This window comes from Microcaecilia unicolor, chromosome 13 (genome assembly GCF_901765095.1).
Source record: "Microcaecilia unicolor chromosome 13, aMicUni1.1, whole genome shotgun sequence".
Taxonomy (NCBI): Eukaryota; Metazoa; Chordata; class Amphibia; order Gymnophiona; family Siphonopidae; genus Microcaecilia; species Microcaecilia unicolor.
Genome location: NC_044043.1, coordinates 41,428,684 through 41,454,312, shown reverse-complemented (window position 1 = coordinate 41,454,312; position 25,629 = coordinate 41,428,684). Strand labels below are relative to the sequence as shown.

The following is a 25,629-nucleotide window of genomic DNA, read 5'->3' as shown; positions in this document are numbered from 1 at the left end:
CCAATGAATCTTCCTATTTAGCAGCAGTGGCAGGCAGGCAGGCTTCAGAGTAGGCTATAGTAGTGAAGTCAGGGGGTTAAAATAGGTTTTGTTGCAGGTTTTTGGTGTGGGCACGCGATTTGCAAGCCCCTTCGCCCCCCCCCCCTGGCGATCTCACCTGACCCACTATATAGATGTTCTTGCTTAGATACTATCTGGGTGATTTTAAAGGATTTCCAGGCTCTGTTGGGTATGATGAAGATATAGTGTGTTTTAATCATTTCCAAACTTCATTCTCTTTTGCACACAAAGAATGAAATTTGGAGATGACAATGGACCAACTCCCTGATGAAGATTTCAAAACATAGACCATGCTGTTGGCTGATCCGATGTCTATTTGCAGCATTTAAAGCTAAGTACTTTACCTCAATTCTAAGAAGATTTTTATATTCAATGGTGAAGATTATATAATGGTGAATGTTTTTGTACCTGAAATATTTATTAGAAATTTTGAAAAAGAAAAATGTCCAATGAAGATATGAGTGGTGTTGAGGAAGATATATATCTCAGCTGAAAGTTACCACTTCAGAGGGCATCACTACTAATTTTGTGAAGTATGAAATCTATTATGTAAATTTGAGTAAATGTATGAAAGCAAATGAGTGCAAATTAATTGGTTGAGATATTTTGCATGCAAAAAAATAACCTTGAAAGTGATTAAGTGTGTTTATTATCCTTGAGTAAGGCTGCACGTAACAAAATATCTTCCATATTAGTACAAGCATCTACCCTTTTTTCACAGGGCTCCCGAGTGAGAACATATATATGGTTCAGGTGCCACTCACTCCCAGTGTGGAAGAACATCAAGCTAAACATAATTAATCTGGTGAAAATCATTTTGCCGATATCATTTCTGAGTGGAAAGAGAATAAATGGCAACAAATTATTAGATATGTATAGATGACAAAGGAATTGTTGCACATCTCAGGATGTCAGTGCCAAGAACAAATTAAACAATTCAAAATTTTAACTTATTGAAAAGAATGATTTACTTGTCTCACCTATTGAGTGCATGAGACCACTATCTACATTGGCATTGAGCAAATTTGACATAGCAAGAACAGTACAGTGTCGTAGTGAAGCCAGTCTCCGAGACATCCCTCGTTTCCTTCCACCTGTCTGAGTACCATCATCTTCTGCTTCGCTGCAGTCATTTAGAAGATTCATAAAGAGAGTAAAATACCTGAGGAACAAAGAAAAAGATGGCAGAGAGGAACTAGCTCAGGCACATGGGTGCAAATACACATAAAGTTATTTATTCAAGATTATGCTGAAACCAAACAGTATGGTTTTTTTTAATGCACAAACATATGTAATGGCCAGCCACTATTAAATTAAAAGGGAATAGTGAGTACTTCAACTTTAGTCCTGTACCATATTTAAGTCTGGGACTAAGGTAAGGTAAAAATATTCAATTTCTTAGTATGACTTTATCCAAGAACAGTTGTTGAATTGGTTGCACCAATCAATGCAGCTACTGTCCACTTATGCATCTTTCATATACTGTACATCCAGGAGTTGAAGCCTTGCCAACTGGCACTGTGTTCACAAGTTTCAAATGTGTGCAAATTCAATACCTTTCACTGCTGTTACTGTATTCGATATACAAGCACACATATTTTTCTATTTCAGCTTTGAAAGGCACTTATTCGGTTAGAAGTCGCTGCTAATTGAGTAAGTGCCACAGAAAGGGATATTAGCAGCATTAACCAGACAGTGCTGCTAAATATGTCCTCTGAGCAGCTCAGCACTATCCAGACAGTGAAAGCATTGGACCCTAGGCAAAACTGGAAGTTACCTGGTTAGCGGCCGAATTCAGACCACTAACCAGATTAAGAAAACAGATACAGTTTAGACAGCAAAAAGACTGTTCCATCTTAATCCAGTTAGTGGTCTGAATATTGATACTAGCTGGGTAACACTGTCAGTCAAAACTAACGCTATTTTAACCATGGTGTTCGGTGTTCTATAAAACACCGAATGCCATGAGCTGTATATCGGCCTTTACATTTTCTTCAACTTTCAGAAGGTGAAAAAAATTGTGTAGATAACATTTTGTACAAAATGTAATGCAAAACATTTCCCCCCAATTCCTATCTTTTGGTACTTTTGATTACACGTGACAAACGGGTTTTGCCCAAAACTTAAGTCTGGCTCACTGAGTCAAAGTTGAAGTGCTTCTCTAACCCACGCTCTTATTTTGGTCTGTCAATCTTTTGGACCTAGATACCTCAGCCATGTGGCTTATACGCTTTTGGCAACAGCTAAAATCAAAGCTATCACAAGGAGTGGTGGGTAAGCAGGACTGCCACAGCACAGTGCTACAATTTTGAGTCAATCAGAGTGATAACACTGGAGACCAATAGAGCACACCAGCGGCAGCTCTGACTAAAATAAACACCTTTTCTTCACAAAAATGTTTAGAGTTTCATTTATACTACAGATACATTTCTACAATAAATGGGATACAAAACCAAACTACTTCTCATTTTCTTTGTCTTCCCTTTCCTTCGAAGATAATTCGAAAAAGGACAAGAAACATACTTAAGAAATAACTGGGATTTGGCTTCCATCAGTTCCACCCCATCGCCTTCTTCAGGCTGTAGAGGCAAACCAGCAAGAAGAGAGACTACAGCTTCCATGCTGGCTTGATCCAAGTCTCTGCACAAAGGAAAATACATCAGAGCATGAACTATGCTGCCCAACAGAACATCAAGGTCTTATATATACGTTTGTTTTTTGTTTTTTTTAAATACTTCATTTGAAATGGACGGTATTGTATTACTATGGCTCACACTTTGAGGAGAACAGCTCATAGTAATGTAAATATATTTTCCTCACACAGCTTGTGTAAATATACTGAATTTAGCCAAATGTGGATCCTTTAAGGCCTAATTAAGCTTCCTCTTGTTTTGTTTCTATAGCTTAATCTTTTAGGCCCTTTATGTTTTCCATGTTACCTCATGCTTTCAAGCTATATATTGCCAGAAAAGAATAGCTAAATTAAATACCAATTTGTACTTTACCGAGTTAAACACTTTACATCCTCATCTGTTGCTTGGTTAGACGTTCCCATAACCCAGTCTGTTAAATACTCCACCATCTTATTCCTGTAAAGAACAAACCATATATACAAGTAGCTAATTTTTAATTTCTTGACATTCTTTTCATTCATGATTCTTGTTTTTATACAGTTCAGTCACAAAATACAACTGAACAACATGACAGATCAATGAACCCTTCTTTGTCCCCTGAGTCCCTAGCCCAGTCAGTTTACTCTTTTTGCTTCTGATGATAAATAAAGTGTGCGTCTCTTTCTTGCTCTCTCAAGAGACAGCTATAAAACAAGATACTGGTAAATTAATGATGTTCTTTGGATAATTTCTTTTACTGAATAAATTTGCTCCTCAAGGATGCTGGGCTACAAGGAACTTTGACATGGTTAACTCTTATAATTCTCAGTCATCGGGGTCATGTGATGCTCTGAAAGGAGGCAGACGTGGTGTCGTGAGCTCCGAGGCCCTGACCCCTGAAATCTGTAATTTAAACGATTACATTGCAAGGCAAGAGCCCCTAAAACATTAAATCATAGCGGAGAACCTTTATGGATAAGTTTCTGAGCACTCCAGCAAAAGCGATGACTAGCAGAAGCACGAGAAAAGAAAAAGACAAACCTAAGGTAGCGGGTGGAGCGGAGGAAGGCCCGGCGCTGAGCGGGAACGCCGCGTTCACGGAGGAGCAGTTAAAACAGCTCAAAGACATGATGGAAGAGGTGATGGCGCAAAGACTAGATCAATTATGTGTGCGAACCGCGAACTTAGAGTCGCTCCTCACGGACACTATGCAGCGGACGGGGGAGCTTGAAAAGCGAGTCTCGGACGTCGAAGATGCGTCGGGCCCCACCGCGCGCCAAGTAACAGACCTTACAGCAAACGTGGAGCGGCTGAAGGTTCAACTGGATGACTTAGAGAATAGGTCGCGACGGGGAAATCTGCGACTGGTGCGCCTCCCAGAAGCGGTCCCAGACCAAGCGCTAGCGTCCGTGTTGGAAAAGTGGCTAGCAGAAGAATTCGCGCTATCTGACCACGCGGGCAAGATTTGTCTGGAGCGGGCCCACCAGGTGGGAAGATATCAAGAGGGGAAGAAAAAACCGAGAACAGTTATAGTTAAAGTGCACAACTACGTGCACAAAGTAGAAATCCTGCAAGGCTACAGACAAAAACGCCAGGAACTTAAATACAATGGACACCAAGTCCGAATTTACCAGGATTATTCGGCTGCACTGCAGGAGCAGAGAAAGAAATTTACTCCATGGTGTCAGCGACTTCATTATATGCAAGTACCATTTATGCTAATATACCCTGCGGTACTTAAAGTCAAGAGTGAAGGCAAATGGAAATTCTGTGACACAGTTTCTGCAGCGCAACACCACGTGGAGGACTTGGAAGACAAGAAAAACAGGCCTGACAGAGGAGAGAAAGAGAAATAATTTACCTAATGTAATGTATTATATGTTTATTGCTATGTTGGAGTGTTAGTAATAATATAGTAGAGTATCATACAGGGATCTAGGGAGAGATGCCTAAGATCGGTTATAGAAGGGCTGCCTTGATTACTCTAGAGTTGGGGCCCGGAGGCACGGAAACCCCGATTACCCACCCAGAGAGCGATGGGTTGGGCCACAGAGATGGGAGGGACAATAAAGGGAAGGATAACGAAAGGGGGAGGGGCGGGAAGACAAAGGGGAGTTGCGGGGGGAGGGAGTGGTCAGAAGAAGAGGGTGGGCATGGGAAGGGGTTACTGGGGGGGGGGGGTAGTAGAACCAGTTTTGTGAGCAATTGGGGCAATGAAAGGTGGGGCACTTGTAGTAAAGATCACTTGATACAGAAAGGGCGGGGGCATGAGAGAAAGTGTAAGGACATTGACCTTTGGACTTTAACAGGAAGATTCCCTGGGAGGGAGGCTGGGCTTTCCCGGGAATGCAGAGAAGATAATATGACTGCAACACCAGACAAGGGTTTTGAGCAAGCCACGGGGGAGTGAGGTTTGTGTGATCTCATGGAACGTTTGTGGGATCACGACCCCAATAAAAAGAACAAAGATATTGGAGGCTTTGAAGAGTCACGGGGCCCAGATAGCCTGCGTTCAAGAGACGAAACTCTCCCAAGAAGAGCATGAAAAGCTAAAAAAGCAGTGGGTGGGGGAGATGTACTGTTCCCCAGCGGTAGGCAGAAAAGGAGGGGTAGTAATTTTAATACATAAGGCCTTGGCCTGTCAAGTAACGCCCTTATTCAAAGATAGCGAGGGGAGATATGTTGGAGTTAAGATACACTTGCAGGGCAGAGATAGACTCTTGGTGGTTGTTTACGCACCAACTGGGATGAATAAAAAGTTTTACTCACAGTTATTAAGCAAGTGTCAACAGTACCCAGGTCTGCCCATAATGATAGCAGGGGACATGAATCAGGTATTTGACTGGGGGCTGGATCGTACGGGACCAAGGAGAAAAGGGGAGCTTGATGGGCCCACACTGCTAGAATCTTTTTGTCAAGCCGCAGGGTTAGTTGATCCATGGCGGCTGCTGAACATGGAAGAGAAAGATTATACCCATACATCAAGGGTCCACCGTACCCAATCTAGACTAGATTATATATTACTTTCCCAAGAACTGTTCTCGCAGGTCCAGGCAGCAAAGATAGGACCTGAGGAGCTGTCAGATCATGCCATGATTTGGATAGACCTGGAAGCACAGCCATATTATCAAGCAGCGAGGCACTGGCGCTTCCCGGCCTACCTATACTCATCGCCGGAATTTCAGAAATATCTTCTTAAAAAATGGGAGGAATACAGCACTTTCAATGCTCAGCATGCGGAAGGCCCAGTTCTTTTTTGGGCAGCTGCCAAAGCCTTGCTAAGAGGAGACATAATAGCCTAGGTGAGTCAGAGAAATCGTCAGATCGCAAAGGGGATTCTAACCCGAGAGCGCCAGTTTAGACTGGCGAAGAGACAATACATTAAAGACCCTGTAGCAGAAAATTATGATTCACTGATGGCAGCGCGGGTTGCGCTAAATGAACTCTTGCACGAGAGAATGACCCGTTCCCTTATTTATAGAAAGTTTAAACTTTATAAATATGGAGACAAAGTGGGAGGGCAGCTAGCTCGCCTGGTGAAAGGAGCGCGCAGGTCACACTATATACCGGTCCTGAGAAACAGTGCAGGACAGAGAGTGTCTAGAGCTGAGGAGGTGGCGGAGACCTTCTGGAGGCACTTCTCTGCGTTATATCAAGGAGAACCTGGGGAGCGTTAAGGAATAAGGGACTACTTAGCTCAGTCAGGCATGCCGCAGCTCCCGGCTGAAGCAGTGGAGGGGCTTAATGTGCCATTAACGGCCAAAGAAGTTAGAGAGCCATCAAGGCCATAAAGTTACATTCAGCGCCGGGGCCTGACGGCTTTTCGGGCGAATTTTACAAAATGCTAGGCCCCCAGCTACTGGGACCATTATGGGAATATTATACAGAAATCATTGAGCACGAGGCGTTTCCTCCTCAGGCAAATACAGCGTTACTCAGCCTTCTGCCAAAAAGCGGGAGGGATTTATTGGACCCTGGCTCATATCGGCCGATCTCATTAATAAATGTTGATGTGAAGATTCTATCACGAGTCCTGGCAGACCGACTGGCCCCTTTGTTGCCCCAGTTAATTCAGGAGAATCAGGTAGGCTTTGTGAGAGGTCGCCAGTCAGTTCTAAATGTGCGCAAGTTACTAGCAGCAGTAATACACAACACAGTGGGAGGCACATCGGGGTTGATAGTTAGCCTAGATGCGGAACGTGCCTTCGACAGAGTGTTTTGGCCCTTTATGTTCGAGGTGTTACAATGGGTGGGGATCACGGGTTGGCACCTGCAGGCTATAAGAGCACTTTACGCATCTCCAAAAGCTATGCTGATAGTAAATGGGATTAGAACAGGAGAGATGGAGATTCGATGTGGGACACGACAGGGATGCCCCCTGTCTCCTCTGCTATTTGTGCTCTCCTTGGAGCCTCTTTTATGTGAGATTCGGGCGGCGGAGCAGATACGGGGCATCCAAACTCAGGGGGCAGTTCCCAAAATACTTGCATATGCTGATGATCTCTTACTAATTCTAGACCCGGCCCATTCGACACTGCGTTGCCTGTTAGAAGTTCTGAGGGGTTATGGGGCGGTCAGGATTTAAGCTAAACTTACTAAAGTCACAGGGCCTGCCCCTGGGAGAGGAGGTGAAGGTTGGCTGGGGAGACAGGTTCCCTTTAGGATGGGCAATTGAGAAAATAAAATACCTGGGGGTTATGGTCCCGACCGATCTAGCTAAGTTATATAGAATGAATGTGTTCCCACTGCTGGCGGAAACCCGTCGATTACTACAACTCTGGGGCGCCTATCCCATCTCACTTGTCGGCCGTATAGCACTTTTTAACATGATGATAGCGCCTAAGTGGCTCTACCTATTTCAAATGTTGCCGCTGTATTTGCGGCGCAGAGAAGAGCGGATATTACATCGCATGGTGCAAGGCTTTTTGTGGAGGGATCGGCGCCCTAGACTGCCGATGGCAGTGACACAAAAACCAAAGGCTCATGGGGGAATGGGATTACTGAATATTAGGTACTTGGTAGTTTCCTGTGTTTTGAGGCATGTTCGAGACTGGCTGGCGGGGATCCAGGACTTCACGCCGACTGCAATAGAAACATCGTTGGCCCCTGAAGAGCATCTGGGATGGCTGGTACATACAACAGGTAGAAAACCACAGCTGGAGATTCGGAAAAATCCGTTTATCAGTTCAGCAAGAGCAGCTTGGAGGTGGTTGTGCAGGCGCCACAATTTTTCGCCCGCAGCAACACCTTTTCTGCCGTTGAGAAACAACCCAGGTTTCCCAGTGGGCACATCTTCAAAGACTTTCCTCGCTTGGCAGAAGTGCGGGATCCATTATATATATCAGCTGCTTGATGAGGAGGGGAGGATAAAAGTCTTTAAAGAACTGCAGCAGGAGTTTAAATTACCAGCTAAGGACTCTTTTGCTTATTACCAGGTGCGGCATTATGCAGCATCGCTCGGCTGGGAGAACTTATGCGAGGATGTCCAAGATATTTTGAGTTCGGCCCTTACCTTGGGCTCTCAAAATACAGTACCATTGAGATTTTTCCATCGAAATTTGTTGGACACGACAGAAGATCTGGACTATGCGGGCTATGCGGCAAAGTGGGCAGAGGACTTAGCGGTGGAGGTCTCGGAGAGTTTGTTTACAGAATTTCTTAGAAGCATCCTGAGACAGGCCACCTTCTCCCGAGACTTGGAGCTGCAATACAGGTTTGCGCTAAGACTATATATTGCGCCTAGTAGAGCATTTAAGGCGCGTTTTGGAGCTACAGGGGCGTGTCCAAAGTGTGGCAGGAATCCAGCTACTTTGAGCCATATGTTTTGGACTTGCCCATTAGTGGCAAGCTTCCGGACAGAGATTCTAGCAGCTAATCGGACATATTGGAACAACTCAGTGCCCCTGCAGCCTCTGCTCTTATTTGAGGACTTTAAACTAGGAGATCTTCACGTATCTGGTCTGAAAGATTTCTTGAGGAGATCTGTGCTGCAGGGAAAGAGAGTGTTGCTACTGAACTGGAGGGAGTCGACCGCCCCAGCTGTGGCGCAATGGAGGGTGCAAATGATTGAGAGACTAAAACTGGAGAGACGGGGAATCAAGAACTTTGAGTCACCGGAGGGCAGACGTTTGCGGTCAGTGTGGAGTCGTTTCTGGGACACACTACAGCCCGCAGCCAGGAGCAGTCTCCTTAATAGTTAATGCCTCTGTGAAACAGTGTTGAAATGTGCCACGCCTTTCTGATGCATTGCCTGAACGCTTGGGGGGGGGGGGGGGGAGAATAGGGAGGGAAGGGAGGGGGGAAGTTTGAAATATGTTTTATGCATTATATGTTTACTAGAGTTGGATTGCAGACATGTTAAGTTTTCAATTTTACCTGTGAATTGTAATTGCAATTGTCACTCGTGTTATGAATAAAAAGATCTAAACATAATTCTCAGTAATCAAACTACTGCCTGCTTCTTTCCTAAAAAGGAAACATATAATGGAGTTGCAAACACATATGTAGGAACTGAAGTGTATGTCCTTGTCATGTTCTCCATACAGTTCAGACTATTGCAACCCAAAGCAGTAGAGGAGAATAAGTTCTAGATCAACCTAAACTTCTTTTGTCTCCCCAGAAAAGAGACACTGTCAGACTGCATCTGCTTATCCATCCATCACATCTCCTCTCCTACTACTACAGAGCCCACACTTCCTACAGGCAGTGATTACCAACTGATTATTATTATTATTATTTATTGCACTTGTATCCCACATTTTCCCACCTATTTGCAGGCTCAATGTGGCTTACAGAGATCTGTTATGGCTATAAAAACCTGGCTTATAGGCCATATGTGGCTGACCAAAACTGGTCTATTTACTATTGCCTCAGTGTGATCTTTGGCATATAAGCACAAACATTTATAAAGAACATTTCTAAGGTGACTACACTAAGAATGGATTTGACTTGATAATCTTTGTGGCACAGCATTGTTATCTGAGCTGGTATTTGGGAGTGTCTCATTTTATTTTGAATGGTTTTATGTGGTTTTTAAATGTGTGTGTGTTTTATTGTACCCCATTTAGGTAACAGGCAAGTTAGAAATGGATATATAAATAAATATAATACCATTGCTACGTCTAAACATGCCCCTATTCATAAAGAATTTTGTGATGATTAAAAAGGTTCCAGTTTGTTATTACAGAAAAACTGAATCAAGGACCTCATTCTTAATAGCTTTAAAAACACGAGTCAACACCAGGTATCATAGATAGGATCCTTGTTTTGGATGTTAGTGTTGGTATGGTAGATTTGCTCTAGGTTCTGAGTGACTTTTTGTTTGATAGATTTTTGTACTACTTTAAAATATGCCTGTTATTGAGATAATACTAGAAACAAACATTTTTGTATGGTGAGTTTTATGGGGAAATGTCCTAGATCTGCTCTGTATCCACAGTTGGGGAAGGGCAGGAGGTTCTATGGATGCAGATTATTTGTGGGAAACACATGTGTGACGGGGGACTGAAGAGTGTGGCTCAATGTGGAATGAAGAGTGCAGCCTTTATACTTTTCCTAACCCTCAACATGGTTTGCAGAAACTGAAGCCTGCACTAGTACCCTCATTGAAATTATTGGAATTATTGGGAGTGCGGTAGGAGTGGGGACGGGGCATGGGTGCATGAGGTGGCAGTTTTTTCTCTAATGCCCATCCATCCAACCTGTTGGCACACCCAAAAATTGCCTTCTGGCTACGCCACTGATATGTGGTGTTTTCATTTTTTTGAAGTCCCCTTCTCTCTTTCCCCTTCATCCCCCTTGTATTACTCATTACCTCACCACCTTAAAAGACTTTGATCTGTTGCTGTCTCCTAATGCTATTTTCTTCCCCCTCCCCCATCAGCCATCACTTCGCCCATTCCCCTCAAGTGCCTCAGGGACCTGACTCAGGACCTCACAAAAGAGTATCTGCCTGAGTCAGCTGAATCAGATACTGACTAGGAAACTTCAAACCAGGGGCCTTGTGATGTGAGACCCCCCAGGTCACAGAGCTTTATCTGTCCCCTTCCTACCAATTACCTCCAACCCACTACCCAACTCATTCCTCTACTCTCTACCCCCTTATCTTAGAGCCTCTGATTCTTTTTTTTTTTTACTTCAGTGCTTGTAATGTATGGGTGGTTATCACTTGCATGTGTGCTGATCTTTCTTATCAAAATATTGTAGTTCCTTTTCCTTTGCTATCTTATTTTTTTATTGTTAATCACCTTGTTCTGCTTGTCAGCTAAAGGCAGTACATCAAGTTACAAACAAATAAAATAAAAACAATTTGGGAAAACTTTTCTCCCCAATCAGATGCCTCTTCTCTCCCTCCTCTTGTTCCCTTTCCCATTAAGCATCTCCATTTTCTCCCTCCCCCTCCCCATTTTGGTCCTCCCCTTTCCCATCAAGCATCTCCATTTTCTTCCCCCCCCACCAACTCAGGCAACTCTTCTCACCCATCAAGCCTTCCTCTTCCCCAACAACCATCTCCACTCCCCTTCCTCTTCAGATCCCTTTCTCCTCCTAATGTACCCCTGGGCTTTTCAACAACCTCTTCCATCAGAATCCCTTTTACCCCTCAAAGGCATTTCCAGACTTCTCTCCTTTTAACCTATCATCAGGTCCCCTCCTCCCTCCCATTCAGGCAACTCATACCATGCAGGCCAGTCCAGCTGCTTTCCCCACTGGGCCTTCATGAAAGGCCCTTGTTGTCTAACAGTACAGTCTACAGATCAATGTTTAGGCAGGCTCAATGCTGCTTCTCTGCTGTGCTAAGCTTATCTTTGACTCTGTCATTTAAGCGGCGCGACTGTGCTGACCAACGAGAGCACATGGCAGACTGACTGACTTTGGATGACTGCCAATCATGTCTACCTGTTCTCACTATGCCTGGTTGCCTAGTACTAATATATGGAGAATTAGATGATAAGACACACACACTTATGTGTGAGCGTTAACTACAGTTTCCTAGGGTGTAGTTAATGTGCTTCAATCCTACCACAGAGGTATGTAAGAGGCAATTTAGTTTCTAATTGGTTCCTAATCTCGCTGCTTAGAACCCTGCTAGGGTATAATTATGGTCAACTAAAATAATGGTTTTAGTGATAAGACACTTGTTTGCCAAAAACTGGAATATAAAGATCATCTATTCATTCTGATGCACCAATAAACAGTGCTCAGTGATTACTTTTATTCCCTACTTATCTGATCCAAATTTGAGCTGGGAACCTATGTGTATCTTTGTGCTAGCTCCCAAAGCCGTCTTGTACCTTTCTAGAGAAATTAAAGACAGATTCCAAGATTACATACAATAGTTCTATTAAAAAAATCTTTCAAACCACCCTCAAAATGCAAGTCCAATAGCTTCAAAGGAAGACAGATATACTCCTGTTTATCTATGGGGATTTCAATGGCATCACTCTCTCAAAGTATCACCAGAAACCAAAAAAGCACAAAATACTCCTTGGCTCAGAAAATATCATGAAAACAGTACAGGCTACTGCATCCATAAACACTTACCGAAATTTCATCTCTTGGCAAAATGAAAGATCGTCCCGCCTTTCCATCATCACTTCCACCAGCTGACAGAGTTTTGTCTTTATTTGGATTGCATGCACTAAATTTCCAAGGACACGGACATATCTGTGGAATAGGAAGGAAGCAACCAAAACAAAGACTCAAACGATCTCAGATTATTTTTCCAAATGAAAAACAGTTTTAAGGAATTCTTGACTCCCGTTTCTTTTTTTGGTCCACTAGTTCCTCCTTTCTCCCTTCTTCTTCCAGCTTAAACTGGAACCAGTGGTGAGGTCCAGGTTCTATGAACCTTCATTCATAATTACCCAGTAATATTTTCCCCTATTTTAATAGGCCCACCCTCACACTGTTCCTAGTTTAGCCCCTACAGTGGTAGTTCCAAGGCTGGAAGCCATGCACCAGGACACCTTCCAGTACCCTGGATGGTAAGTATCACAGACTTTAGGGCCAGCCATCAAGTGTCGCCCTTAATGAAGACAACTCCGCTGCCTCCTAGGAGTTGTGACTAATGCTTCTGCACCAACCCCAGCTAATGAATCAAACTAGTGTGATCATAAGAACCAATTTTGGAAAATATTCTTTGATAATGACACCCAACCATAAGAGACTTACCGAACTAGGTTTAGCATCATAGTCTCAATGCTAGCTTGACCAGGTGCTCAGAGCTGCCCTCTGTGGGATTATCAAGCAAATTCTTCAATATAGCAATGGTCTGCTCCACAAACTGTGTATTGCTGTCAGTCAGCAAAACCTGGACAAAGTGCATATATTTAACAATTTGTAAAGTTATGCAGACAACGCAAGCGAAAGAAGCAGATAAAAGATCTAGCACGTGTGTCAAGCATTCTACAGATCAGTAATATCATAAAGGTAAGGATGACATCACCATTTGTTAATTTTAGTTACAAATTCCAAACAGACTTTAAAACAAGGTCTTTAAAATACTATGCTTACTAGAAATGATTATACACGTTATGCATCTTTGAATTTAACCAGAATTACTCTATGGTGTTGAAAATACTGTGTCATACAAAGGGCAAGTTTCAAAGCTTTTTACATGGGTAATCAGTTTTTTTTTAATCTGTGTAGAATGCTCCACTACAAACTGTCCCCCCACCCTCAAGAAAAAAAGTACCTGCTGACACAAAAGGGTGGCATCAATTAGCAGGAGAGAAAATGTATACGTAGGACTTTCATTTTGAAAGCCTTCTGCATAACTTAACTACCTATTTTTATTTATTGCATTTATTGCATTTGTATCCCACGTTATCCCACCTCTTTGCAGGCTCAATGTGGCTTACAATTCGTCGTGGATATTGGAAATAGAAAAGAATATACATTTGGTTTATGGAGGGTTAGGGTTACATGGTGTTGAAGTACATGGTTGTATTACAGCAAAAGACGTTATAAGACATTCCTATATATATTAAAGATTATACAGTTACATGTGTTGATCTTTGTGATAGATCTTGAAGAGATAAGTTTTCAGTAGTTTGCGGAAACTGGCCAGTTCATGGACTTTCTGTAGCTACTTCAAAGAGGTGCTGCAAAATGAAAGATCCATGCCCAAGGCCAACTGTTTTTTAAGGGTAACTCTATAAAAAAAAATTAATAAGAAATTAAAGAAAAAAACTGTGCAACTTACCTGACCTTGCAAGTCAAAAAATTTGCTGATGTTATTCTTCATTTTGTTAAATAGCATAGGATAAAGTGCAGGGCTCAGTTCCAAACCCACCAGATCTTTAATGTTCGACCGTATCTGAATTCCCACTTTTTCATGGTTGCATACCATCAGGGAAAGAAGCCTATCTAAAAACTTGCTGACAGGAGTCTCAGCATTGCCTTCAGTGGACACCATGGATATCATGGAGCCCTTGCGCTCGCCAATGGGCCCCATAGGTGGGCTATAGGTTGCCAGCCCTGCGTTGCTGCGATGTTGCAGGCACACACCTCCTAGGGCACACAGGAAGCCTGTCATGTTGATCCATTCTTGCAGACAGTCTGTGTCAGACAAATCTATTGATCCACCTCCGCTAACATGAGACATGCGCCTTTTCACAATGGTCTTATGAAGGATTTCAGCACCCTAAATAAAATTAAAAGTTTACACGAAAGATAAGTTTATCCTTCTTCTCGTTCACAATAAAGCATCAGTGTTCATGAATATGAAACAAACACAATCATGTCTTATATAATTTTAAAACATCATATGGCAAACATTAACTTCTCCCCAAGCCAGTGAAATATGTATGTTTTCAAAGCTTAAACTATTTTCCATTCCATTTATTTATTTGATATACCACTGCAGTGGTGTTCCTAGGGGGGCGGACACCCGGGGCGGTGCACCCCCCCCCCCCCCCGGGTGCACGCCGCTGGGGGGGGAGGGGGGTGCCGCAGCACGCGCCTGCTCAGAGTTCCCTGACTTCGCGCGTTCGCTGCAGCTCCCTCTGACCCGGAACAGGAAGTAACCTGTTCCAGGGCAGAGGGAGCTGCAGCGAACGCGCGAAGTCAGCGAACTCAGAGCAGGCGCGCGCCACGGCACTCCCCAGCGGTGTGCACCCAGGGCGGACCGCCTCCACCTTGGTACGCCACTGTACCACTGTGAGGACCAATAAACCAGTGTGTACAATGCACTCAATAAAACATAAAATTATTTTAAAAAATATATTTAACACAAAAGAAAATCAAATACAGCAAAAAAATAAAATAAAAACAAAATAAATAACCCTAAAAGCTAAAGATTTCCATAAACTACACTCCAAAATATTTTGTGAATAGCCACATTTTCACATGCTTCCAAAAAGCCACATAGTAATATTTCTCAAATCCTGTGGCAGAGAATTCCACAGAGCTGGGCCATAATAAGAGAAGTAAGTGTGATGAGCAGCAGTCAACTGATTTCAAAAACAGATGGTAGGCAGAATAACTCTTTTTGGCATGAATATAAGAAATGATGCCTTAGAACAGCCACTAAATGGATTAAGATACAGTTTAGATTAGGCCTGAGTAGCAGGCCTAAACTAAACAGATATGTTCAGTGACACTACCAAAATGGATAATATAAGCCCCAATTCTGCGTAACCTAAAAATAAGCAGTGGATTTTACCAAGTCATCTTAATAATGGCCAAACGTTTTTTAAACCCTGCTAAGCAAACTGCTTTTACCACATTCTCTGGCAACGAATTCCAGAGTTTAATTACACATTCAGTGAAGAAATATTTTCTCCAATTTGTTTTAAATTTAATATTTAGTAGCTTCATTGCATGCCCACTAGTCCTAGTACTTTTGGAAAGGGTAAACAAGCAATTCAAATATACCCATTCCACTCCACTCAGTATTTTAAAAACCGCTATCATATCTCCCCTCAGCAGTCTCTTCTCCAAGCTGAACGAGCCTAGACGCTTTAGACTTCCACGCAGCAAAGTCATCCCATCCCCTACATCATTTCTGTAGCCCTTCTCTGTACCTTTTCTAATTTCGTTACTTTTTTTTTGAGATGCGGTGATCAGAACTGCACACAGTATTCAAGGTGTGGTCACACAATGAATCGTTATAAAAGTATTATAACATTATCATTTTTGTTTTCCACTCCTTTCCTATTAATTCCTAACATTCTATTTGCTTTCTTAGCTGCTGCTGCACACTGAGCAGAGGGTTTCAACGTATCATCAATAATGACACCTAGATCCTTTTCCTGGGCAGTGATTCCTAATGTGAAAGTTTGTAATACGTAGCTATAATTTGGGTTCTCTTTCCCACATGCTGATGCACTTGCTCACATTAAACGCTATATGCCAGTCTCCCAGTCTTGTATCATTTATTTATTTATTTATTACATTTGTACCCCGTGCTTTACCACAAACAGCAGGCTCAATGCGGCTTACAACTCCTCTTGCAATTTTTCACAATCCTCTTTTGATTTAACAACTTTGAATAACTTTGGCTCATCAGTAAATTTAATACCTCACTAGTTATTCCAATCTCTTGATCATTATAAATGTGTAAAAAGCAGCGGTCCCAGAACAGACCCCTGCAGAACCCCACTATCTACCCTTCTCCATTGAGAATACTGACCGTTTAGCCCTAGTCTCTATTTCCTTTTAATCAGTTCTTTATCCACAATTGGACATTATCTCCTATCTCATGACTTTCTAATTTCCTCAGGAGTCTTTCATGAGGTACTTTGTCAAATGCCTTTTGAAAATCCAGATACACAGTATTGACCGGCTCACCTTTATCCACATGTTTATTCATCCTTTCAAAGAAATGTAGTAGACTGGTGAGGCAAGATTTCCCTTCACTAAATCCATATTGGCTTTGATATGTTAATCAATGCCTTTCTATATGCTCTGTAATTTTGTTCTTTATAATAGTCTCTACCATTGTGCCTGGCACCGACATCAGGCTCACCGGTCTATAATTTCCTGGATGACTTCTGGAACCCTTTTAAAAAACTGGCACAACACTGGCCACCCTCCAATCTTTCGGTACTTTATGTATACCTGTCCTTGATTTGTCCTTGCCATTTTCAGGGCACTGACCATAGAAGTCTGCCCAGCAGTGGCTTGCTTCCCAATTACCATCCGGACCAGGTGATTTGCAATTTGTTAAATTGTCCCATTACATCTTTCAGGTTTAGAGAGATTAGTTTTAGTTTCTCTGACTCATCAGTACTGGTATCTCTCCCACATCTTCCTGGTGAAGACCGAAACAAAGAATTAATTTAATCTCTCCTCTATGCCTCTCTTTCCCTGAGTGCCCCTCTTACCCCTCAGTTACTGATTCTTTACCTATTTCTTGATTCTAATATACCTAAAAAGTTTTTACTATGTGTTTTGCCTTCAACGCAATCCAAGATTTCCTGATTATTTTAAGCGCTTCAACAAAAATAATCAAGTAAATATTACTTGTACAGAAAAACTGAAACAGGAAAGGAAAATTGTTTCACAACTACTAAGAAACAGACAACAGGAAGACTATCCTCCGAGTGAATGAGTAGCCTAGTGGTTAATGCAGTGGGCTTTGATCCTGGTGAACTGGGCTCACTTCCCAATATAGTTCCTTGTGACTCTGGGCAAGTCACTTAACCCTCCATTGCCCCAAGTACAAAATCAAGTACCTGTATATAATACGTAAACCACTTTGATTGTAACTACAGAAAGGCAGTTTATCAAGTCCTATCCCTATCAAAAATTAACTCCCATTTCCAGTTCAAGTCCACAATTGGAAGGATCCAATAACAACTGAAGGAGAGAAAGGAAAATGTAACCAAAGATTTAAAAAGGAAATAAAGATGGCACACTGTTATACGTAAGGAGTACCTAACTACATTTTTCAGACCCCCTCAAACCACTCCTGTGGAAAGGCTAGCAGTATTTTTAGCAGCTAAGAAGGATAACACATGCGACAGATTCCAAAATACATACAGACTGACATGCTATAATACACTTACAGGGAAATTTTAGGTAAAATGAAGCACTCAACTCAAGTATATCTGGTCTTAACAAACGAAACTGTCTATGCTGTTTCCGAGTTTCTCGAGATCTATCAGGAAATATATAAACTAACTTCCAAGAATGTTTTAGCCCTGAATTTGAAATAGCATTTGAATTTCTTGTCTCTGTCAGAACTGTTACCTAAAGTCATAACAAGCATAGTACATAATTGTCCAAAATGTACATCTGCTTCTTGATTTAGTTCCCAATAATGTACAATATCATAATCTATTTTAATCTCACCTCTCCTTTTCTTAGATGGAAGATAATAAACTCTCTGAAACTGTAGTATTTCATCTTTAGTTAGCTGAAGTAATTGTTGAACCATTTCCTTTGGAGAGGTTCTTTTCTCTCTGGCACATTTCACAAATCTCAAATGATTTTCAATATTTTCTAATCTTGTATGCATCCCTATAATATCTTTCATAATAGGTATCTGTGTAGTTTGAACCTGTTGCAAAGTTTGTTGCATTGTAGATATTTTCTCTGTTTTTAATTTTGGGATATCAGTCTCACATTATCTCAATCTTTTCTCTAATCCCGCCGTTTGAACACTCAAATTTTGGACAATGGAAGAATCACTTTAGCCAAATTTAAAATAGCATGACATATGGTATCCAAAGACATTGATGTTGTCTTACTCACAAGAATGCCTCACAAGTAAGCAGGTACAGCAGCCCTTGTTTCTTCCCCAGCTGCTCCAGAGATGCTGGAACAAACCTTCCATCAGGCTCTGTCTGCCTCTGCTCTCGTCCAGGCGCACATGGTAACAATGCTTCTTGACTCAGAAGAATACCACTTCCGTCTGTGCTCCATGAGCACTCATGCTCCAGGCTCTACTGTCCCTTGATCGGAAAACTTGTTCCAAGCAGCTAAGGAGGGAGGGGGTCCTTTGGTCTGGACTTAGAGATGACTTAGATTCAAGGGAACTCTCCACCTCTCCACCTGGGAGAGGTCCCAGTGGAGCACATCCTGCCAGACCTAAAGAGCAGAAGCCTCTGCAAACCACAAAACCACTGATCGGCCCCACTGGGGGTACAGTTGAAGACCATACAAAAGGTCTTCCTACAATTTTTCACAAGGTCTTCCTGCAATGTTATGCTGAATGAGGAGCTTTTTGTAAAGCATACAAGAATACACAGGAATTACCCCGTGTACAACATCAGCCATGTTACATGAAAACGTGCAAAACAAAGGTCTGTTTTCACTCAAGGTGTTAAATGTCCATTTGTCAGTGTAAGTGCTGATTTTTCAACTTGCACAGGTAAAAGCTGGAAAATAATTAGTTTAAAAGTCTGCCCATACTGTGTCTAGAACAAGCCCTCAGGAAATCTGTGTGTGCTGTGGATATACTCATATAAGTAACAGCTTCTCTAAAATTGCTGTTTACATATGCATGCTAATTTACATGTGTAAACTATCTTTTATCAGGTATAAATGCTGTCTAATCCTTTTAAAATGACTTCCTAAATGTAATAACTTAAACATCAGTGCCAGTGTGTAAACATAGTAACTTCACTGGCTGAACATGGCCCATTTATAATTGTCATCCAAATCATGCAGTATAGTTTCAACTATTTTGTAACAAGGCAAAGGGCCACATTCCATTTTGAGCTTAAAAAATTTAGAAAATTTAAATGTCTTCCTATTAGTCTGTGCACTAGATGACTATTCCATTTAACGTCCGCAAGAGGGAAACATAACATATGAGGTAGCATCAGCCTCTGCGCATTATAAAGATACCAAGAAATATAATAAAATCAGATTTAGTCTTACCTGACCATCCTCCAATTTTGTTTTGGGGTAATTAAGGATGTGTTTAGTAGCCACGTCCCATTTTGTATATGTATCTTCCCAAGCCTAAAAAATGAAGAATTTCTGAGCATTTATTCATGAAATCAATTTTAATACATAAAGCCCACCTGTTTTCATACAACTATTTCCATCTTTGTAGTTGACGCAGTTTCACAATTTACGTAAAGCTAACCTCTGTGTTTCCAGCTGTTGAATGTTCTATGCGCCTCAGTAACGCCATCACTCTCTTCTGAAGAGCTGCTCGCCCTGTGGAGGAATAAATATGTACATTTAACGTCTCTTTCCATCAGAATACTGAAAATAGGACAAACAGGGTAAAGGGATTCAGCTCTTGTTGCTGAAGGATCAGAATAAAAAGAAAGCCAAAGGGGACAGGAGGAAAGCAATTGAAAAATCTTTTATTTCTCATTTAATTAAATTTAAACATTTATATTCTGCTTTTCCCCAGGATAGCCAGGTTCAATGTTATTACATTACATTACACTACGGTCTGTATCCCAATTATAGATGGGCAGGAGTGGGCTTTGACAATAAGTCCAGCAGTAGGGAAGTAGGACCAGTGCCGGACAGACTTTCATGGTCTGTGACCCGAGGACAACAGTGACAGATCAAGAATAAGGATGTATTTTTGAATCTCATTGAAGGTTGATACCGAGTAAAATGTCGTCAATTTGCAAAATTGTTGGATTGCTGGTTTAATCAATGAATGTGATGATCCAAAATTATAAATCCACTCTTCCACGATTGTGTGCCTGCCCTATTTGTTATGCCAGTATTTGATCATGACATAGTGTAACCTGCATGGAGTGGCAGGTACTGCTCTGGCAACCTTATTGGAGAGACTAGATGAACAACGCAGGTCTTTATCTGCTATCATATACTATGTTACATTAAATATCAGTAAAATACATCAAAGTAAATAAAAATATAGTCTAATACTACACATTCACAACACAGATCAGAATCAAAAGCAATATTTGAAACTCATGCCCTCCCCCATCCCCACTGTACCTGTAGACATCATGTTGCTGACTGATGCAAACTCCGTGAAAGTGTTATAGTTCGGCAAGAAATTATGTACAGACACTTCATCTACCCCGCACCGAATATCGGCTTCTTCACATAGATGTCGGAAACAGGACATGGCAACAAGGACAGCCTCAATATCAGGACTCCACAGGAACATGTATAGAGAAACCTCTAACTTGGCCTGGGCCTGGCGACATATTGGAATACTGCTGCCCGCTGTGGCGCTCTCCTTGCCCAAAGAAAAGCAAACTTTACCTATTTGTTAATTAGTGAAGAGGGCAATGCATTTTTCTTATTGTACTCTGATGTAATCTTCAACAACAAAAGTAAACCACTTTCATTTGAATCCAGAGTTTTCCCCATGCAGCTGAAACCATTCTGGCAATACTTAAGCATCATATGGGTTACATAAAGTATAACCTTGCATACATTACAGAGGGATACAAAAACCTATAAAAATTCACATATAGGTTTTTTTGGTACTTGGTGAAGCAAATGCAGAGCTGAGTTTGAATATAACTTTTGCACCTTTATCATCAAGCATACGGGGCCAGATGGGGAAAAGATAAAATAGTTTAGTGATCCATGCAGCACAACTGAAGTGGGGGTGGGGGGAGACACAAAACAATTACAAGAATGCAGTAAGACATCTGCATCTCTGTACAGTGCTGCAATATCTGTTCCATTTCTATACAAAAACAAGAGACAACAAAAAGAGGTGATGATCCACAACTAACAGTAGCGATCAACAAACAATCGGACCAGCAGTATTGAAGCGCTGTATCATTCATTTATTCTTGCAAAAGTATTTTCTGAACCAAACTCCATTGAAAAAAAGAAAAAATGAATGAATATACCCACAAACCTGCACTTCACAGTTCAGAGTAACAGCATTCTCGCCACTCTAGTGCAAACTGGTATATATTTATTTATATACCAGTTTTTACTGGTAGGGCTGTACTACTGTGGACCAGGACAAAATGAACAGATGAAAATATTTTTTCAGAAATTAGGAAAGCCAGCAAATTGGGCAACATTATAATAATAAGTGATTTCAATTATCCTAATATCGACTGGATAAATGTTACATCAGGGAATGCTAGGAAGGTAAAATTTCTAGATGTAATAAATGACTGCTTCTTAGAGCAACTGGTCCAGGAACCAACAAGTGGGGGAGCTATTTTGGATCTAATCCTTCATGGAATTTGGGGCATAGTACGAGAGGTGTTGGATACGCAGGGAAGCAGTGATCACAGAATGATCAAAATGAGCTGACATCTGGTGACTAAGACAAAAAGAGGAAAATGGTTAAAAAGAAGCTGAAAGGATCAGCTACACAGGTTTGGACTTTAAATCAGACGTGCAGGTTGTTTAAAAATACCATCGTGGAAGCCCAGACTAGAAGTATTCCATGTATTAACATAGGTGGAAAAAAGAGCAAACGACAGCCAGAGTGGTTAAAAGGTGAGGTGAAAGAGGCAATTAGAGCCAAAAGAACATCCTTTTAAAAATGAAAAAAGGATCTGAATGAAGAAAATAAGAAGCAGCTTAAACACTGAAAAGCCAGATGGAAAGAATTCATAAAGAAGGCTAAAAGAGAATATGAAGAAAAACTTGCTGAGGAGACAAAAATTCATAGTAGCACTAAGCCTGTAAGGGAATCTGTGGACCATTAGAATCAGGAAGGAGCAAAGGGAGAACTCAGGGAAGAGAAAGCCATAGCGAATAGATTTGCTTCAGTCTTTACGAAAAAAAAGATGCAAGAGATTTACCTTACTGGAATGTTTTTCAGGGATGATCATGTGAAGAAATGAAAGAAATCTCAGTGAACTTGGAAAATGTACTGAGCGAAACTGACAAGTTAAAGAGTGATACGTCACCTGGACACATAGTATACCACCCCAGGGTACTGGAAGAACTCAAACATGAAATTGCTGTTTTGCTGCTAGTGATCTGTCGTTAAAATCGTCCATAGTGCCTAAAGACTGGAGGGTGGCCAATGTGATGCCAATTTTAAAAAGGGTTCCAGGGGTGATCCGGGAAATTACAGTCCGGTAAGCCTGACTTCAGTGCCGTGCAAAATAGTGGAAACTAAAATAAAGAATAAAGAATAAAATTACAGAACACATACAAATATGGTTTAATGGGACAGAGTCAGCATGGATACAGGCAAGAGAGGTATTGCCTCGCGATCTGCTTCTTTTCTCTGAAGGCATAATAAACATGTCGATAAAGGTGAGCCGGTTGATGTAGTACATCTAGATTTTCAGAAAGCTTTTGACAAAGTATCTCATGAGAGACTCCTAAGAAAATTTAGGATAGGAGGCAATGTCCTTTTGGATTAAGAATTGGTTATTGGACAGAAAACAGAGGGTAGGAGGATTAAATGGCCATTTTTGTCAATGGAGGAGGGTGAATAGTAGAGTGCCACAGGGATCTGTACTGGGTCCGGTGCTATTTAACATATTTATAAATGAACTGGAAATCTGAATGACTAGTTAGGTGATTAACTTAGCAGATGACACTAAACTATTCAAAGTTGTCAAAACGCACGCGGATTGTGAAAATTGCGGGGAAAACCAGGCATCCAAATGGCAAATGAAATTTAATGTGGACAAATGCAAACTGATGCACATTGGGAAGAATAATCTGAATCATAATTATCTGATGCAAGGATCCTTTAGGAGTCAGCACTCAAGAAAGACCTAGGTGTTATTGTAGACAATATGCTGAAATCTTCTGCCAATATACTGCACAGTCAAAAAAGCAAACAGGATGCTAGGAATTATTAGGAGAGGGATGCAAAATAAGACCAAAAATATTATTATGCCTCTGTATTGCTCCATGGTGTGACTTCACCTTGAGTATTCAATTCTGGTCACCATAATTCAAAAAAGATATAGCAGAATTAGAAAAGGTTGAAAGAAGAATGACCAAAATGACAGAGGGGATGGAACTGCTCCCATATGAGGAAAGGCTAAAGAGGTTAGCACTCTTCAGCTTGAAAAGAGACGGCTGAAGGGGGATATGATTGAGGTCTACTAGGAGACACTCAATGAAATTGAATGGAAATACTTTTAAAACAAATAGGAGGAAATATTTTTTCACTCAAATAATAGTTAAGCTCTGGAACTCGTTGTCGGCGGATGTGGTAATGGTCGTTAGCATATCTGGGTTTTAAAAAGGTTTGGATAAGTTCATGGAGGAAAAGTCCAGAGTCTGTTATTGAGATGGATATGGGGGAAGCCACTGCTTGCCCTGGAATTGGTAGCATGGAATAGTGCTACTAATTGGGTACTTGTGACCTGGAGTGGCTACTGCTGGAAGCAGGATACTGGGCTAGATGGACCACTGGTCTGACCCAGTATGGCTATTCTTATGTACCCCTGACACAGCCTGTGTGCAAATGTGGACACGTCAGGCGATTGCTTTAATATATATATAAAACAAGGCCATATAGAGCCAAGCGTTAAGGGTGGCAGGAGTTGCTTTAGAAAGACAATGGTAATGGCCCAGCTATCCCATTACAATAATTTGTTTAAAAAAAGCAAAAAAAGAAAACAACCTGCCTCCATTATCTTCGGCACCACGTATAATATATTTCCAGAGGACTGGCATCTACAGAGGGCAATGTATCGATTCTCAGGTGCCGTTTAAGTGGGGCTACTGATTTTAAAAGTCCCAACACTTCATAGACCTCAACATACTTGTGCCATAAATCCTTATTTCAAATTTTGTGAGCAAGTTTAAAGGGAAAAGTTCCATGCTACCTGTTCAGCCTGTTTTCCCATTAAAACCAGAATATGGAGGTTTTGATATACATACTAAAAAGGAGCATTCACCTCTACCTACCTTGTTCTTGAGAAGAAATTTGTTCCTGCAGATTAAAATTTCTCGCAGCCACTTGAGAATTTCTGTACTGTTCTGCATGTTGGGACCAATTAATTTCTTGCATATAGAATAAAGCATTTGTGAACTGCAGTGACATGAAAATCTGTGTTAGTACAAATGCTCACATAGCTTGGTGAACTATTATTTTCAGTTGTAAAAGGAAAAGGAATGGGTAGAATGAAAAATTTTAGTCATATTCATTGATTAATGGTATCCTTTTCTTTGCCTTTCTCAACAGCAAGCAATTGAGTACAAGGGCAGAGGCATGAAATACAGACACCACAGTCAGAATTCCTTTCATTACCTTCTCTGTGTGTTACTAAACAGGTCCTGACACTAGTACTAGTAGGAAGCTGTAGACATCATACAGCATGTGATCCTATTTACAGCCAGCCACCATTACACGTGAATCTCAGACTTGCAATTACAGATTATCTCCCTGCTGCAATTTAAGGTCACTACTTCTGGTCATTTCCCTCAGAGGAGAGAGGTAACACCACATCACCTCCCCTAAGCACATATCAATACAGGGCTCGACAAAACCCAGGCGCTAGATGGCTATGGCACATAAAAATTACACTCCGGAGTCTGGGATTTTATGCCACCAAATTGTGGTACTTAAGCAAAACAAGCTTGAGCTGTACATGCAGGAAAGTTGGGAACTCCTGTGATTCAAGTCTCACAATACTTGAAACTGTGAGGCCAACCTGAACTTCCTACATCATTTATAGAGAGCCAAGATGAAGCGGCTAAGCAAGAAATGTACTTTCATCTACAGCTAAAGCCAACCAGGTGAGGGCAATAGACTGCAGACTCTTTGAAAGAGGTTGGGTAAAAGTTGTGGGGTAGGGGGAGTAAATCAGAGACAGAGACTGATAGAGACCAAAGTCACGTTTTACTTATCAACTAAGAGGCAACTGCCTCTCTATCAAAGCGGTACTATCGCACAGCTGACAGAATACTTTGGGAAGAGAAACTGCTGGATTCTGCCACTGATTTGCAGAGGCAACTTAAAGCACTGATTTACTAAAGTTCTTTGTTCACATACACAGAATAGGAAAAAAGTCTTACTAAATCCAGTTTCTAAAAAAGTTCTGCTGCGTTGGATGGGTCTTCTTCCCCCTACCCCACCCCAACCCCCCCCAAAAAAGTCATTGCAGACAGTATT

General features: G+C 41.4%; 1 protein-coding gene across 1 annotated transcript in view; it reads right to left on the bottom strand.

Annotated features, from left to right (window-relative positions):
- Nucleotides 1-25,629, bottom strand: part of NF1 (neurofibromin 1) — a 464,504-nt gene that overhangs the window by 232,616 nt on the left and 206,259 nt on the right. The window contains 11 exon segments of the mRNA XM_030222524.1: nucleotides 1,041-1,222; nucleotides 2,584-2,700; nucleotides 3,066-3,149; nucleotides 12,213-12,335; nucleotides 12,843-12,885; nucleotides 12,888-12,981; nucleotides 13,876-14,316; nucleotides 19,503-19,586; nucleotides 19,714-19,787; nucleotides 20,553-20,799; nucleotides 24,423-24,546. Coding sequence (XP_030078384.1) covers nucleotides 1,041-1,222; nucleotides 2,584-2,700; nucleotides 3,066-3,149; nucleotides 12,213-12,335; nucleotides 12,843-12,885; nucleotides 12,888-12,981; nucleotides 13,876-14,316; nucleotides 19,503-19,586; nucleotides 19,714-19,787; nucleotides 20,553-20,799; nucleotides 24,423-24,546 — 1,613 coding nt within the window.